This window comes from Pongo pygmaeus, chromosome 10, assembly GCF_028885625.2.
Source record: "Pongo pygmaeus isolate AG05252 chromosome 10, NHGRI_mPonPyg2-v2.0_pri, whole genome shotgun sequence".
NCBI lineage: Eukaryota > Metazoa > Chordata > Mammalia > Primates > Hominidae > Pongo > Pongo pygmaeus.
This window is the reverse complement of record NC_072383.2, coordinates 1,564,548-1,581,391: the sequence shown is the minus strand read 5'-3', so window position 1 is coordinate 1,581,391 and position 16,844 is coordinate 1,564,548. Positions and strand designations below refer to the sequence as shown.

The following is a 16,844-nucleotide window of genomic DNA, read 5'->3' as shown; positions in this document are numbered from 1 at the left end:
AGAAGAAAAAGTCAATAGTACCTCCACCATTCAGCTGTGGCAACACAGGGTGGGGAGTGGAGAAAGAAATACAGAGAGGGCAGAGTGTGTGAAGCTAATGAATTTCACACAGCGCATGGAGCTAATGAATTTCACACTGTAAGACTTTCCCTAGCCTTCAACTGTGAAAGTAGGTTCGTGGTAACTTCTCAGAAGTCTGTATGCCATATGGAACGAGAGAGACAGCAGCACACCATCTCCCCACAGCACATTTTTTGAGGGCAGGTCTCTTAGGCTTTTTTTTTTTTTTTTTTTTGAGACATACTCTTGCTCTGTCGTCCAGGCTGGAGTGCAATGGTGCGATCTCAGCTCACTGCAACTTCCACCTCCTGGGTTCAAATGATTCTCCTGCCTCAGCCTCCCGAGCAGCTGGGATTACAGGCACCCGCCACCATGCCTGGCTAGGATAATTTTTGTATTTTAAGTAGAGACAGGGTTTCACTATGTTGGCCAGGCTGGTCTCGAACTCCTGACCCCAGGTGATCCACCCACCTTGGCCTCTCAAAGTGCTAGGATTGCAAGTGTGAGCCACCATGCCTGGCTATGTCTCCTAAGCTTTTAAGCATAAAAGTAGGATGCTGCTTAAGACTTCAGCACATGGAGTGGGTAACAGTGAACTTCAAGAATCTCATTTGAAAGGAAATATTTTAAAGCTGTTTGATAAGGTTTCGACCAGGATTCTTGATTTGGTTACTGTATAACTTGCTGTATGTGTCGAAAATGCAATATTATTTAGGTCAGACTATTGTTAAATTGACATGTTTGTGTAGCTTATTAACGCCAGCATTAAGTATGAAAATAACACCACTTCATTCCTTCTTCCCAGACACAACCAAGCTTTTGATTCTGTCAGCAGAACCAGTCACTGGCAATTGCACAATAGCGTGTTTTGTGGCTGTTCAGAAGCATAATTAGAGCCAGCATTTTCTGGTGCTTTCTAAGTGCAAGGCTCTGCATGCATTTATAATGTAAGTGCTTTCTATTCATTCATTTCATCCTCACAACAGCTTTTTAAGATTTTAGCAGATGACGAAACTGGGGTTACCTGTGTGTGGTGGTCATACTGCCATGGGGTTTTGGGGCGAGGGTTGAGCCAGCACCTGTTGCACTGCAGAACTTAATCTTTTTTTTTTTTTTTTTTTTTTTTTTGAGATGGAGTCTCGCTCTGTCGCTAGGCCGGAGTGCAGTGGCGCGATCTTGGCTCACTGCAACCTCTGCCTCCCGGGTTTCAGCGATTCTCCTGCCTCAGCCTCCCGAGTAGCTGGGACTACAGACGCACGCTACCATGCCCAGCTAATTTTGTATTTTTAGTAGAGATGGGGTTTCACTGTGTTAGCCAGAATGGTCTCGATCTCTTGACCTCCTGATCCGCCCACCTCGGCCTCCCAAAGTGCTGGGATTACACGCGTGAAACACTGCGCCTGGCCAGAACTTGATTTTTTTAAAACACTGTACATAAGAGATTAGACTTACTCTTCATGATAAATATATTTGTGTTAATGTTAACAATATTTTACCCCATATTTTCCAGTGCCAAGGCAGTGAAACAGGAAAGTATAAAATAAAAAAAGAAAAAAAAAAGCTTGCATTCTATTTATAGGATGTAACTTCTTTTTGATCCTTTGGGATACTATTTCATCTCACCAGACAAGCTTCTATAATTTCAAAGTCTCTCTCCTAGAAATAGACAAATAAGAAGATAAGTGCCAGGTATGAATCAACACTGAGTCACCTGGGGCTGTGTTTTGTCAGTGAATTTAAACAAGTCTTTGGGTCACAGTTCCCTTCTGCATATCAGGTAGGAACAGCACTTTGTTGTTCTTAACGTTGGTTATAAAGCACTTCCCTACACACCATGTCGCTTGACCCTAGCAATTCTATGAGATAGGAAGGGGTTACATTGTGACTCCATTTACCAATGAGAAGAGGGAGACTGGCAGTGATAAGCACATTTGCTCAAGATTCTCAGTAATGCAAGGGCAGAAATCCTGGACTGCTGATTCCCAGGTGGCCACAAGCAGCCCAGCAGGCTCAAGCATCAGGGTCCAGGGTCCATGGGAAGTCCAGGTTTTGCCTAGAATTTCCTCTCTCAATTTTAACATGGTTAATAGATGTTCAACTTGAAGGTGACAGGAAACAAATATTCTGTTTGGCAAAATACAAAAGTGCATTTCCAAGTGAACACCAAGGTAGGCGCCAGGTCCCCTTAGTAAACAGTGATCAATTACCTTTTTTCACCAAACCTAAGATGCCACTGATTCTAGAATGCACCATTATTTTGTACCACTAAGAAAGAAAAGGACGTGTCATCAAACTGTCATACAATATTGATTCTGAGATGCATTCTGACCTCAGATATGTTGAAATGCATCTTAATATCGATGAAACGTGGTAATTCAAGGCTGGATTTCTTGAACTGGGGATGATAACCTGTTTAGAAGTCACTAGCTCATTAACTTGTCAATATGGCTGAGCAGCAGCAACACCAAGTGGTGGGATTATCAGTGAAGAGAGAGGAGCCCAGACAAGGAGGACATCACTCCTGCCATCCAGGAACCCACCTCTTGGTTGGGAGGACTGTCCAGGAAAAGTCCAAGAGCCTGGAGCTGCAGACCTCTCAACAGCTCTTCGGTAAAAGCAGCTGTCATGGAAGTGAATTCTCAGGTCTCCTTTGTCTCCTCAATTATCAAAATAAACCAAATTATAAAACACTCAGTTCTTCTGCCCAAATTCTGACGAGGTATTTGAGAATCTAGGGGTCAATTTCTTGACACTTTTACTTTTTTTCAATGAAGTGTTAAAGAGGGAGCTAACATTGACTAAGTACATGATATATGTTAGGCATTGCCCTAATTCACAAAATTAGCACATCTCATTCTCAAAAATGACCTTAGGAGTTGGGCATTATTATCCCTGTTTAAACAGTGAAGAAACTGGAGTTCAGAAAACCTAAATGGGCAAGGCAAGCCAATCAGGCTTGAACAGTTGAGTTAGTTTAAAGCGAAGTCCCCCTGAGCCTCAAGGCCATGCACTTTCCACCGGACAGGACGGAAAGCACGGGCTTGCAAAGACTTGTAAAAGCTGGAAAATCATCACCAGGCTAAACCAAGGAAGGCTGATACCCCAACTACACAGTAAATACCAAAACCTCTTCTGCTACAGGACACCTCGTTCAACTTCAGGACCTGTTTAATCAGCAGGGGAGATGGCCTTGCGAGGGTGGGCCCAGGGACAAACAGCTAGTGAGAAAGCTGCTGCCATAATTCACGTCAGCTCCCCAACGGCCTGCCCTCGGCAGTAGCATGGAAATAGGATGTAAAACGGATAATAAATCCACAGGATTTAGGAGAAACAAAAACAAGGGAAGATTGTCAGGAAAAAACCAGAGGCATTTTGGAACAGTGGTTGCCTCCCAGGGTGACTCGGCTCCCTCCCGCCTTCCCCAGGGGACATTTGGCAGTGTCCAGAGGCATTTTTGGTTGTCATCCTTCGGAGTGGGGTGCTACTGGCATCGTGTGGGTAGGGGCCAGGTGTGTTCTCAGACATCCTGCAATGCACGGAGCAGCCCTCTTCAACAAAGAATTATTGGGTCCAAAATATCCGTAGTGTCGGGGCTGAGAAACCTGACCCTGAAACAACCTTAGGGAAACAAAAAGTGGTGAAGACATTGCCCTTACGCAGCAGCTCATGAACCAAAAAGGCAAAGAAATCACAGGGACTGGCTCTGCATGGACTCCAGGTGCTCATCAGGAAGCAGACCACGCACTTGTCCGGCCATCCCTGTGATGTACCACTGTGTGCACCTGATCCGCACCAGGCTCGAGAGAGGAGCTGGAGAGGAGAAGAACAGGCACGGCGCTGGCCCTCAAGGTGTCACTGCCTGTCTGGAGGAGATGGGCATGTGCGGAAACACACACCTGAGCCTGTAAATACATGTGTGCTTGTACACATAGGCAGAAAAAACTGAAAAGGAATGCACCAAAATCCTACCAATGATAACTCAAAATCATCATTTTCTTCATATTTTCAATAAAAATATGAATGAATTAAAAAATGAAAAAAAAGTCAATGTTTTTCAGTGAACATGTGATACTTTCATCAGTTCTGATAAAACAGGCATATCCCAGGGCCACATGTTCTCGCAGCTGCCCCACCTCTGTGGTATGGCAAAGGAAGCCAAGATGGGGAGGGAGCAACAGAGCAGAGGAAGGACCTATGATTTTGTTTGCTTGTTTTCAGACAAGGTCTCCCTCTGTCACCCAGGCTGCAGTGCAGCAGCACAGTCATAGCTCACTGCAGCCTCAACCTCCCAGGGTTAAGTGATGCTCCCACCTCAGCCTCCCAAGTAGCTGGGACTACAAGCGTGCGCCACCACACCCAGATACTTTTTAAAATTTTTTGTTGAGACGGTATCTTGTTACATTGCTCAGGCTGGTCTCGAACTCCTGGCCTCAAGCCATCCCTCCCAAAGCACTGGGATTACAGGAATGAGCCACCACGCTCAGCCTGTTCCCACTGTTAACACCCTTGCCTGCCAACAGGTGAAACCGCTGTCTTTCATCCACTTAAGTCCTTCAGCAAATGTTCACTGAACACCCACTGCATGTCAGGCGCTGTCCCATGTACTTAAGATACAATAGTGGACAAAATAGACAACAACCCCTGCCCTTGTAGTGTTTCTGTTTTAGCAAGGGGAAGCAGACAGAGGACCAATAAGGGAAATATAAAATACCTGTATGTTCCATGGATATAACAGAGAGAAATAACGCAGAGAAGAGGGCTAGAGAATGGTGAAAGGGTTATGATCTACATAGGAAAGTCACAGAAGTCCTTGCTAGGGTGAGGTTGCAGAGGTAAGTGGGGGCTGCCCACCAAGGGCTTGCAAGCCAGTGTGAGAACTTGGCTTTCTCCTGCATGAGCTGGAAGGCCACTGGAAGGTTTTGAAGAGACAAGTGACAAGATCTGACATGTCACACAGGATTGCTGCCCTAACTAACTCAGAAAGACCGATTAGGAGGTGCCTCCTAATGAGCTGGGATGAGAGGGGTAGAGGAGGTGAGAAGTCATCAGGGTGCTGAGAATGTTCTGAATTTGGATTTGGCAAGAATCACTGATGGATTCGATGTCAGAAGGGAGAGAAGGGAAAAGTCAAGACTGACTCCAGGGTTTACAGCATGAGCAACGAGGAGGATGAGATGGAGAGGGCTGTGAGAAGGCAGGGACGAGCTCAGAGGCATGTAATTCTGTAGAGGAGGTGCTGCTTCAGCAACACGGGTCTGGAGCTCAAGAGAGAGGAGCAGGCAAGACACAAAAACATGAGGTTCCTAAGTGTAGAGACAATACTTACAACCATCAGAGTGTACAGTCCAGTCACACATCACCTAACAACAGGGATACATCCTGAGAAACATGTCATTAGGCAATGTCATTACTGTGTGAATGTCACAGAGTGAACTTACACAAACCTAGATGGTAGAGCCTACTATTCACCCAAGTGAGATGCTCTAGCTGATTGCTCCTGGGCTGCAAACCTGCACAGCATGTGACTGTACTGAATACTCTAGGCAGCTGGAACACAGTGGCAAGTATTTGTGTACCTAAACAAATCTAAACATAGAAAAGGCACAGTGAAATATCTTATGAGACCACTGTGGTCTATGCAGTCCATCATTAACTGAAACATCTTTATGCAGTGTATAACTGCACATAGAGAAGACAAGAGGTCCAAAGAGATAGAGAAAATCAGGTGAGCTGCTGCCGATGAGCAAGAAGGGAAACTGGAAGAGTGAGATGCTCTGGAAGCCAAGTGAAGGTCGTACAGCAAAGGGGAGGCCATGAGCCAGGAGTGGTGGCTCACACCTGCAATCCCAGAGCTTTGAGAGCCCAAGGTGGGAGGATCACTTGAAGTGGAGTTCAAGACCAGCCTGGACAACATAATGAGACCCTATCTCTACAAAAAATTTAAAAATTAGTCGGACATGGTCGTGTGTGCCTGTAGTCTCAGCTACTCAGGAGGCTGAGGCAGGAGGATCACCCGAGCTTAGGATGAGCTTTGGTCAGGATGGTCTCGAACTCCTGACCTCAAATGATCCTTGGCCTCCCAAAGTGCTGGGATTACAGGTGTGAGCCACCTTGCCCAGCCTAAAGCTGATTTTAGATATGACTTCACAGAGGTTACCTTTTTAAGAATAACAAAATGCAACAAGTTAAGATTTTGGGTGACTTCCAAATCCAGGGAACATATCAGCATTTGCTTAGTTAAAACGACAGATGCCTCTGAGATGGGGGCAGCAGGACCCCTTCCTTTTCAGCCAGGGACTTGCCGAATTCTCAGCTGCGCAGGACCAGGTCAGCACTGAGCTCTCCTCTCCCATTACCTGCCTCCCTCTTCCTTCCCTTCATGACAGCCCACCCTGAGCATCTGTGCTCTCCCAGTCCTTCCACAAACCTCTCTTCCTGTCATGTAACGATCAAAATCACTCCTATGCCTATGGGACACAGTCAATGTCCGTGAGATGCATTTCCCTGGAGAAGGGCGAGGCATGCTGACATAAGCAGTCGGTGATGCTAGTGTCCCACATAAAGCAGCCTCCATCTTTCAAGGCAGAGCAAGTCCAGGGCAGGTGCCAAGGGGTGCTAGCGGCCCTGCCAGCCAGCCCGCATCAATATCACCATAAAAGCTGTCGCGTCTAGAGTCCCACAAGGCTCCAGGCATGGTCCAGGTGCTTATGTACACTAGTCCTAATCACCACATACCACATAGAGATAGGTATAAAGTTACTGTTTCCAGTACACAAGTAAGAAAATTGAGACACAGAGAAGTCAGGTAACCTGCCCTACCTCAGGTGATGCAGCTGTGCTGGGGTTTGCACCCAGAAGTCTGCCTCAAAAGCCCTCCTCATCCCAGCCTATACTCTGTCAGTGCAACTGAGAATGCCCCCTCTTCCCTCACTCACGGCCCCCCGCTCCCAAGGGTCTTACTCTAGTTCTCAATTTATATACACAATCTCTTTAAAAGTTTAATTACTTTGATTGCAGGTCTCATATCCCCAAACAAGATTTCTAAGAAAATTCAGTAATTCTTTACTCAAAATTTCTCAGGAGAAACTGCTCAACAAATACAGGTGAAATCTATAACTGGGGAGGAGTCTATGACAGGCACTCAACTTTGCCCCAACCTCCCAGAGCAAGACAAGCCTCCTGTCATCTGGGGGATATTCACCGGTAAGAGAAATGCGTGTGGGGCCCCTGGCCTCTTGCCCATGTCCATCCACTGGTTAAGTTCAGGAAGTGTCACCAGTGCAGGCACGACGCCAGCAAGAGCCCAGGAGCTCAGGGCTGCTCTGCAGCTGCGCACCTTCGGTTCTGGGCCTGACCTCTCTAAGAGGAGCCAGACTGAGAGTAGCAAACAGGATAGCCAGGAGCTGGCCTCAGGAAAGCTTTGTTACATTTTTCATAACATTTTATTTTTATGTTACAGTTTTTGTTTCCCCAACAGGACTCAGAGCAAATCCAACAATTAATCATTTGCAGATAACTCTAAAGTGACCTTTGGGGGCTAAAGTGTGTAAACCAAGAACTTTTGAGTCCACTGCCTTTTCTAAGCCAAGGCCAGCTATCGTTTCCCAGGCCTCAGTAAATCCACTGTATAAATTAGACAGGAGTAACCTTTTAGGAGTTAGCATTTCTGGGGCTCTAGGAGGCTACAGAGGAGAGGAGATTGTATACACCTTTAAGAAAGGTTGGGGTGCCTCCCCCCATAACTCAGGCACCAGCCCCAAAGTCACCCAAAGCTGGAGACAGAGGCTTGTCATAATCTCCCAGATGCCGGCGAACCACAGAGGACCCTGGCAGGCCCAAGCCCAAAGCCAGGAGCACAACCTGAGCCTCCAGCTTGACCACAAGCCCTGCCTCTGAGACCACGACTGGTGAAACAGTAACTCTGTGAAAGCAGCAGGCCCAGAGCACCCCCCAACCCCTTTGGTGGGGACACCCCAGGCCTGTCCACAGCAGAGGGATTCCCAAACCTGAAAGAGCTCGAGCTGCTCAGAGTGACAGGATGTTAGAGCTGGAAGGGGCCTCTGGACCGACGAACCCAATGCTCTCACTTTATAGAAAAGACAAGCAAGGCCGGGCACGGTGGCTCACGTCCATAATCCCAGCACTTTGGGAGGCTGAGGCAGGAGAATCACTTAAGCCCAGGAATTCAAGACCAGCCTGGGCAACATAGCGAAACCCGATTTATACAAAAAATTTTAAATAAAAATTAGCCAGGCATGGTGGTGCATGGCTCCTACAGTCCCAGCCGCTGGGGAGACTGAGGTGAGAGGATCACTTGAGCCCAGGAGGTCGAGGCTGCAGTCAGCCATTATCACACCACTGCACTCTAGCCTGAGCAACAGAGAAAGACGCTGTAAAAAAAAAAAAAAAAAAAAAAGGAAAGAAAAGAAAAGAAAACATTACTGAGACCCAGAGAGAAGCTACCGTGTGCACCCCCACCCACTCAAACACCCTCCCCAGCAGAACCTCAAGAAAAGACAGTGATGCAAAGAACAGGACATCCGGGTGGGTTGGCTTCTTAGGGGAGTTGGAGGTTTGGGGTGCCAAAGACCTTCTTAGAGAATGCCCCTGTCCCTTTAAGGGCTGTACTGCTGCCAGCACCCTACGTGCTTACTCAAAGGGGATCTCTAAAGGGAATCGGAGAGCCTGGCAGCCAGGCTGGGTAATGATTACAGTCAGCACAGCCCCCTGAGGACCTTAAGCGACAGCTTGAGTCTAGGCTTCCTGTGGTCTCCGTCTCCGTGCACAGTATCTGGGAGGGTTAGGGGAGAGCATCTTCCCCCAGTACCGAACCAGGTTCCAAATCACCCAGGAGGAAAGAGTTGGGAAGAAAGCCACATGGGTGGAGAAGCAGCAGGGAGAGAGACCAACTTTAGAAAGTCTAGAAGAGGATTCATGCAGCACAAAAAGACCACACTGCAACCACAGAGGCGAAGAAGTCAGGAAATGCTGCCGCAGCAGCCAGCCCAGTGGCGAGACCGCAAGCCAGTGGGTCAAACTGGGATGGAGGGGGCGGAGGTTTAAATTTAGCCAGGTAAACAGAACCAGGCCAGGGGTGGAGAGGGCCTGGTAGGGGCTGTGCAATCACCTGCTCTCCAGAGTTGGGGCATTTCTCGCTGAAGGGAACAGTCCAGCCAGAACTGTACCAAACAGCAGATCCGTTTTCAGGGTTCCTCCAGCATGCTGTTTGGGGGAGTACACAGGCTGCACCCCAGAGATGGACAGAAGGTTAGTTTTACTTTAAAGTGTGGCTCAGATTTAAAATGAGCATGTCTTTTCATCTTGATGGCAATATCGATGCACAATCCCTCTGCTGGATGTTTCTGGACTGGTAGATACGATGAAGACACTCAATAGAAACCAGCCAAGGCTGCCTGTAAGTGGAGCTCCCACATGCTCTCATTGCCCAGGGGGCTTTTACATCTACTGCTATTGTGTGTCTTCAGAGACCTGATGGAGTTACCAAACAACCAGTAACTACCACCACGACGAAACACTCTGAGGACTGCATTCAGGAGTGGCACTGGAGCAAAGGTGGGTTCTGAAGACCTGGTTAGAAGATTAAGGAGATAAATGGCAGGCGGTTTGAAAAGGAGCCAGAGAGAAAAAGCTCTCACGGACACGAGAGCTTTTGTGGACTGACTGGTTTCTATTTCAGAGAAGACGAGGACTATCACTTCATGTAAAAACTTTCCTCCATGCTAGAGAAGCCAGGCTGTGGCAATCCAGAAACCAGCAGAACCATCCTAGAATTAAAAATTAGAACAGACCAGCCTAGTCCTCTGCCTTTCTGGATCCTGAAGAAGAGCAAACAAAAAATCTTTCAGCTGCCACTGGAGTCAGAGGGTGAAATACACAAGGGAAGAAGAATCCCAGATTTTTTCTTTTCGCAGCATATGGCTCCCAGCAATTTTGGCAGTATCCCTTTAACTATGCTTTTTGGACAGAAAAAAATTTAGAAAAGGGTAGTTTCAAGTCAATAAGAAACCCCTGGTGATATTACAATCACCAAATGAACTAAAGAAGGGACCGGTTTCAGACACCTTGGAGAAACACACAGACACACACCCTCAACCACCTATTCATATTCAAATACATATGATATCAGAGCCTGGGAAAGTACGAAATCCATGGGTGAAAAAAGACCAGCCAGCTCCTCCGAGCCTGGCTCCTGCTCCCCTGGCAGGCAGATCCCACAGAGCGTCCCACGCCCTTGGCCTGACTGTCTTTAAGAAGAGAAAGAAAGGGAAGGGGAGATGTCTTTCCTGGCTGCCTTTGGGTATTGACCCATCCATTGTCGCTTTAGGTTCCTTTGCTCCCTTCACCTCCTGCCCTGTTGTCCGCGCCACCTGCATCCGTTAGTAAAAAGTCCTGGTTTTAATTGTGACCCTTCCCTTGGACTGCTGGACTTGTCATCACCATGAAGACGCCAGCTCCATCACTCCTCTCACAAGGGTGCCTAAGAGGTCTCTTTCAGCGCTGCCATCCTTCCAAGGAGACACACTTCCTCCTTCTTGCTATTTATAACCACAAATCTTGTGTGTCAAAGCGAGAACAGACACTATTTTGAGATGGAGGAAAACCACCCCTCAGTCTTCCACCTCTAATAGGTCGGTGTGTTTGCCAGGACCTGTGCGTGTGAGCCTAGGCAGGGGTGCGGGTGCAAGCTCCAGGTCTGGCACCCACTCGTCTGTGCCTGAGATGGGGAGTCTTGCCTTTGCCTAAGTGAATTCTACCGGTTAATCGGATGGCAGGAGAGGCTGGGTGCAGGAAAGGGTCCTTAGGCTTTCTGAGGGCGTGCCCACTGCTGCCTGGACTCTCTGTTGCCTTAGGGGCAAGCCACAGGAGGGGGCTCCCTAGGCTTCCCCGCGTGTGCCTGGATGAGTGCTGGTGGCTGGCTAGCAGCTGACCCTGCCCTGCTGAGCCAGGGTTTTCAGCAGACACTGACGGCATGGGCACAGACGTCCCATCGCAGCTCTGGTGAGTGGGCACATTCCGGGGCCCCTGGAGCAGTTCGGGGGGTTGATTCCATGATCCCTAGCTTTTCTCCTCCAGGTACCAGGCTGAACCCCTGCCCAGGGGAGTAGCAACTGGAAGCTGTTGCCAACGTGGCCAGGTGGCAAAAGCAGCGAAGAAGGGCCCGGGTAAAGTGGAGAGGAACACCCGACACACACCCCCCTTCCGCTGAGTGACCGACCCAGGGCCGGAGCCACCTCAGTGTCCCTCCCTGAAAAACAGCCAGTCAGGCTCCCCGCAAATCGAATTGCCTCTCCCAACGATCTGCAGCACGCAAATATCCAGGAGTTCGGCTCTGACTGGGGCGCCGGCCACATGTCCACCGAGGCTCCAAGAAAGCGAAGGAGGAGGTCCCGTCCCGCCTCTCCCACGGCGGGGACGTGGAGCGCTGGGGCAACCGGAGAAGCACAAAGCTGAGCGGCCCCCGGGCTCTACCCGCCCGGTCCAGGCAGAAACGCAGGCGCCCAGTCGCTTCTGGCGGGTAAAGGGATCCAGATGTGGCCCTGGAGCGGGGCCGCCCGATGCGGGCGCAGACCTCGGCGGAGGGTCCAGGCTGGGCCCGACCAAACCCGGGAGAGTGAGCGCCAAGCTCAGCGGCTCCCCCTCCTCGGACGGCCGCCCCCGGAGCCCACCTGCCCGCGCCGAGGGCCCGGCGGTCCCCAGCTTTGTTCGCTGCCCCGGCCCGGGGCGACTCCCTTCCCCCGACCTGACCCCGCGGCGGCCCCTCCCCGGCCCTCCCCGCCCGACGCCCGCGGCGCGCAGACCCACCCGGCGGAGAGAGACCCAGCGCGGCCGGGAAGGCGGAGGGGCCGTCACCGGGGCGAGGGCCGGCGCTTACCTGCATGTCCCGCCGCTCGCCAGGCCCGCGGGCTCCGGCCCTGCCCGGCTCTTCCTGCGCCCGGCTGCGCTGGGTGGGGGCGCGGGGGGCGGCTGGCGGGGCCCGGGGAGACCCTGCCCGCTCCTCTCTCAGCGCGCGGGCCGCTCGGGCCGCCGCGTCCGACTCTTCATCCGCGGCCGGGGCGCGGGGCCGGAGGCGCGGGCGGGCGTGCTCAGCTCCCGGGGTCCCGCCGAGGCGTCTCGGGCCCCCCCGATGCCGGGGCAGCCTCCGAGGTGTCCGCCCGAGCCCGGCCAGGCGGCCCCGGCGCTCGGAGTCTGCGCGCCCTCCTGCCGCCTGGAGGGTTCCCTGCTCCGCGCCGGGGACCCCCGAACTCGGCCGGCGGGGACAGTCGGGGGTGCGGAGCCCGCGGCCGATCCGGAGGGAGGCCCTGGGCCCGGGGCGCGGGCTCGGGCGGCCGCCGTCGGTCTCGCTGGGCTGCGCGCCCTGCTCCGGAGCGCGGGACCCGGGGAAGAGTCGGCCCGAGTCGGCTGCGGGGCGGGTGGCGGCCGCGGCTGGGAGTGCAGGGGCCGGCGCTGGGCGAGTGGATGGATCCCGGGGGCGCCGCCGCCTCCGCCCCGCCTCCCGCGCGTCCTCCCCGCCCCCCGGCAGCCGCGCCGGCCCCGGCTCCCTCCTGCCCACCAGCCGGGCCGCGACACCCTCCCGGGGGCTCCTCCCAGGCGCTGGGACCGTGACCTCCGCACCTGCCTCCCGCCCGGTTCCCTCGGCCCCTAAGCAGAGCGGCCCGGGGGCCTCGCCGCGGGGGTGCGGACAGGGAGTCTCCGCCGCCCGCCCCCTTCCCCCGGCCCCGCACGCCTGCCGCCTCCTTCTCCTGGAACGTGACCCGGTCCTCCGAAGAAACCGCGGGTCTTACCCCGGCCAGCAGCCCCCTCGGGGCGCCCAAGGAGCCGGTACCCGCGCCCCGCGATCCTGGCACGAGCGCCCACCTCGGGGTCTGCGGGGCCAGAGGCTCTGAGACGGGAAGAGAGTTATGTCCTCCGCTTTCTTGCTACGCGTCCTCCTTTGAATCCCCCAGAGAAGTAGAGTGACCCGGGAACTGCTTTGCCGCTTTGCAAACCCAGGTCATCCCCCTCGCAGTCCTGGGCCCTTCCCTACAGAGCCCAGCTCAGAAAGATCCCTGGGTTTGGGAAAAATGAGGCAGAAAGGTTTCAAGGAGCAAATGTGTTCTCTCAATACTTTTGTCATGGATATGGGGCTAAATAATTCTGATGTTTTATGGAGAAACTGAGGCACAGAAAAGTCTGACGACCAACCCATAGTCACTGAAGGGGCTAATAGCTTGAGAAGGTCACTAGAGTCCAGGGCTCGGCCTTAGTTCAGATCCAAGTTTAAATACTTTTCTGGAAGTCCCATGTCCTTTTGTAGGTAACCTCATAGCACCCCTGGGTGAGCTGCCCAAGAGGGTGTCCAAGGAGGTGAAGCGGGTGAGCTAAGATCCCAGTGGAGGCAGGAGCTGCTGGTCCCTGCTCCAGACCCAGGTAACAGGGACCAACCAAGAGCAGCCAGCAGGATCCCAGGCCTGCCCTCCAGCCCCTTTGATTTTACATTCTGAAAAACCCAGTCTCTTCCCTGAGGAGGAGGTCGCCCTGCTAAAGAAATTGCCTTCCAATGCAGTATAGTGAGGGGAGGGAAAATACAATAGTAATAATCAAAGGCTTTGCCTTTTTACAATTAGTAACCAAACAAGGTGACAGCCTCCCCCTTTCAGTGGGGGAAGGGGCAGCAGGGAGGGTCAGGGAATGGGTGGGACCAGGAACCCACCACATTGGCCAGGCAATAAGGAGCTATTGTCCTCTGGATTTTACAATAGGAGGGTAAGAGCTGTTGCAGCAAATACCCCACTAATTAGAGGGCAAGGCTTCCTTGGAACTGTGCTGGCTTGGGCCGGAGGTGCACTGTGACTTTTCTCACCTCAGGTGCACTGTGACTTTTCTCACCTCGGAGTGAATGAATGGGGTTTATGAGACCAGGTCCAGCAACCATAAATGAATGGCCTATAATTGTTGTGGGGAGCCTGCCTGCTGCTGGAGAGAAGCTAGTTCAAGGCTTTATCTTGGGGACAGATGGTATGAGGAGAGTTGGCCTAAAGCAAGCAAAAACGCTTTTAATCCACTTTGCCAAATTTCAAGCAGGCTCAGTTTCTCTCTTCCTGAGAATAAAACATCAGTTCTAGTGTTAGGGTCTTTTTTTTTTTTTTTTTTTTGAGACAGAGTTTTGCTCTTGTTGACCAGGCTGGAATGCGGTGGCACAATCTCGGCTCACTGCAACCTCTTTCTCGCAGGTTCAAGTGATTCTCCTGCCTCAACCTCCCGAGCAGCTGGGATTACAGGTGTGCGCCACCGTACCCAGCTAATTTTGTATTTTTCGTAGAGGTGGAGTTTCACCGTATTGGCCAGGCTGATCTTGAACTCCTGACCTCAAGCGATTCACCTGCCTCGGCCTCCTAAAGTGCTGGGATTAGAGGCATGAGCCACTGTGCCCGGCCATGGTGTTAGGGTCTTTGCGGGAGGTCACGGGAGAGTCTTGTCCCCAGACCCTGATTACTCCAGAATGCAACATGGAAGAAACTGAAGATTCACTTCATTTGTTGAGCCCTAAACACCCAGAGATGAATGAGACCAGTCCCCACCCTCAGGAAGTTTACAGTCTGAAGAATGAGGTATGGAGAGGCCGACCTTTAATTTGAAGCCTAGAAGAAGCAACAAGGGATGACTGCTTGGCCCCGAGCTGACAGTCTAGGATGAGAGCAAGTGATGGACGACAGCAACCCCAGCTGAATGCTCTGTAAGTCCCCTACCTCCCACCATCTCTGTCCAAGATGAGTCAAAACTTGTGGCACAGGGAGGGAAGCTGCAGTGCCCCCAGGAAAGGAGCTTGTGGCTGAGTAGCTGGGAAAACATTTGAATGAGGAGACAGCAGAGATGTGGGCCAGATTCCCCAAGGGAAGTGGTGAGCACCCCATAGCTTGAGTCACTGGATTGCTGGGGCAGCTACCTCCAGCTCTGAAGGCAGGCACTGATGGGAATGCAGACAAATCTCACCCATGTTTTGTCTGTGACTGTTGGGTGGGGTCTCTTGCCTTCTCTGCCAAATAAGGCATATCCCAATTTGGCATTTGTGATTAAAAAGAAAGGACGCAAGAAAGTAAGGAAGGAAATAGAAGAAAAAAAGAGAAGAGAAAGAAAAGAAAGAATATTTGGCCCTATGCAAATGTGTAATGATTACTGCTCTGTTTATTGAGGACACTGCTCCCTGCTCCTGGTCATGCCCTCGCAGGCCCCCATCTGCACTCAGAGGTCCCTTCCCAGTCTAACGAAAACCCTATCAGAACTAGTCAGAGAGGAGGCTGAGACTCCTGCATGGCTTATATCTCAGTGGCTTTCCTGCCAGGCACATCTAGGGCTGAGTGCTGGTCCTCAGGCATGCTCTTTGGTGGATTGCTCTATTTCACCACCCCCAGTGCCGGGGGAGGAGCTTCAGGAACACTGCTGTCCAGCCGCTTCTGGGAGCAGGAGGAAAGTACCCCTGCTGCAGGGCAACCCTCTACTCCATCCCAGTCTGTTTCTCTGGCACCTTTCAAAGGTGTTCTTTAAGATGCACAGAAGGCCGGGCGCAGTGGCTCACACCTATAATCCCAGCACTTTGGGAGGCCGAGGCGGGTGGATCACGAGGTCAGGAGATCGAGACCATCCTGGCTAACACGGTGAAACCCCGTCTCTACTAAAAAATATAAAAAATTAGCCGGGCGTGGTGGCGGGCGCCTGTAGTCCCAGCTACTCGGGAGGCTGAGGCGGGAAAATGATGTGAACCCGAGAGGCAGAGGTTGCAGTGAGCCAAAATCGGGCCACTGCACTCCAGCCTGGGCGACAGAGCTAGACTCCATCTCAAAAAAAAAAAAAAAAAAAAAGATGCACAGAAAATTTCTTGGGGGAACTGATGAGCCTTCAAAGCCCCAGAACAAGAGCGGAGGCAGAGCTAATAATAACCTTTTATCCCGACAGCTATTTCACAGGCACTTGACCCCATTGCCTGTGGTACTGTGTTATTCAGTGTTGAGTTTCTGCTCGTTGTCTGGACGTAACATAGAAGTCCTGGTTTTGCTAAGAAAGAGGGCTTTTTAAAAACTGGTAGAATCTGACCCAAATATCCAGACACTATCCATAGATTACCGCCACAGACTCACAATAGCCAAGACAATTTGGGACAGCTGGATCGGGGGAATTCTAAGTGCTGAAGGCAGCAGGATTGGTAAGAAGGAAGCTGCTATCATGAGTTCTAATGTGGCTCTGCAGTGGACCTCTAGAGGAAAAAGTTCCTACCAGGATGTCAGCAGCATAAAGGAATTTTTATAAAAGCAGAAGATAGTTCTTAACACCTCATGTGTGCATAGAGCTTACCAGTTTATAAACTGCTTTTTTTTTTTTTTTTTTTGAGACAGACTCTTACTCTGTTGCCCAGGCTGGAGTGCAGTGGCATGATCATGGCTCACTGCAGCCTCAACCTCCCATGCTCAAGCCATCCTCCCACCACAGCCTCCTGAGTAGCTGGGACTACAGGCACATGCCACCATACCTGGCTAATGTTCATATTTTTTGTGGAGACAGGGTTTTGCCATGTTTCCCAGGCTGGTCTCAAACCCCTGAGCTCAAGCGATCTCTCACCTCGACCTCCCAAAGTGCTGAGATTACAGGTGTGCACCACTGTGAGTGGCTGATATGGTTTGGCTGTGTCCCAACCAAATCTCATCTTGAATTCCCACGTGTTGTGGGAGGCACCCGGTGGGAGGTAATTAAATCATGGGGGCAGGTCTTTTCTGTGCTGTTCTCCTGATAGT

At 51.5% G+C, this 16,844-nt stretch overlaps 1 protein-coding gene across 1 annotated transcript in view; it reads right to left on the bottom strand.

Annotated features, from left to right (window-relative positions):
• The window catches only part of WNT5B (Wnt family member 5B), a 122,641-nt gene extending 110,558 nt beyond the window's left edge, over positions 1–12,083 (bottom strand). The window contains exon 1 of the mRNA XM_054442674.2: positions 11,954–12,083. Within this exon, the coding sequence (XP_054298649.1) occupies positions 11,954–11,959 (6 nt within the window). The 5' untranslated portion in view covers positions 11,960–12,083. The remainder of the gene's footprint in view (positions 1–11,953) is intronic.
• Between the last annotated feature and the right edge of the window lie 4,761 nt (positions 12,084–16,844).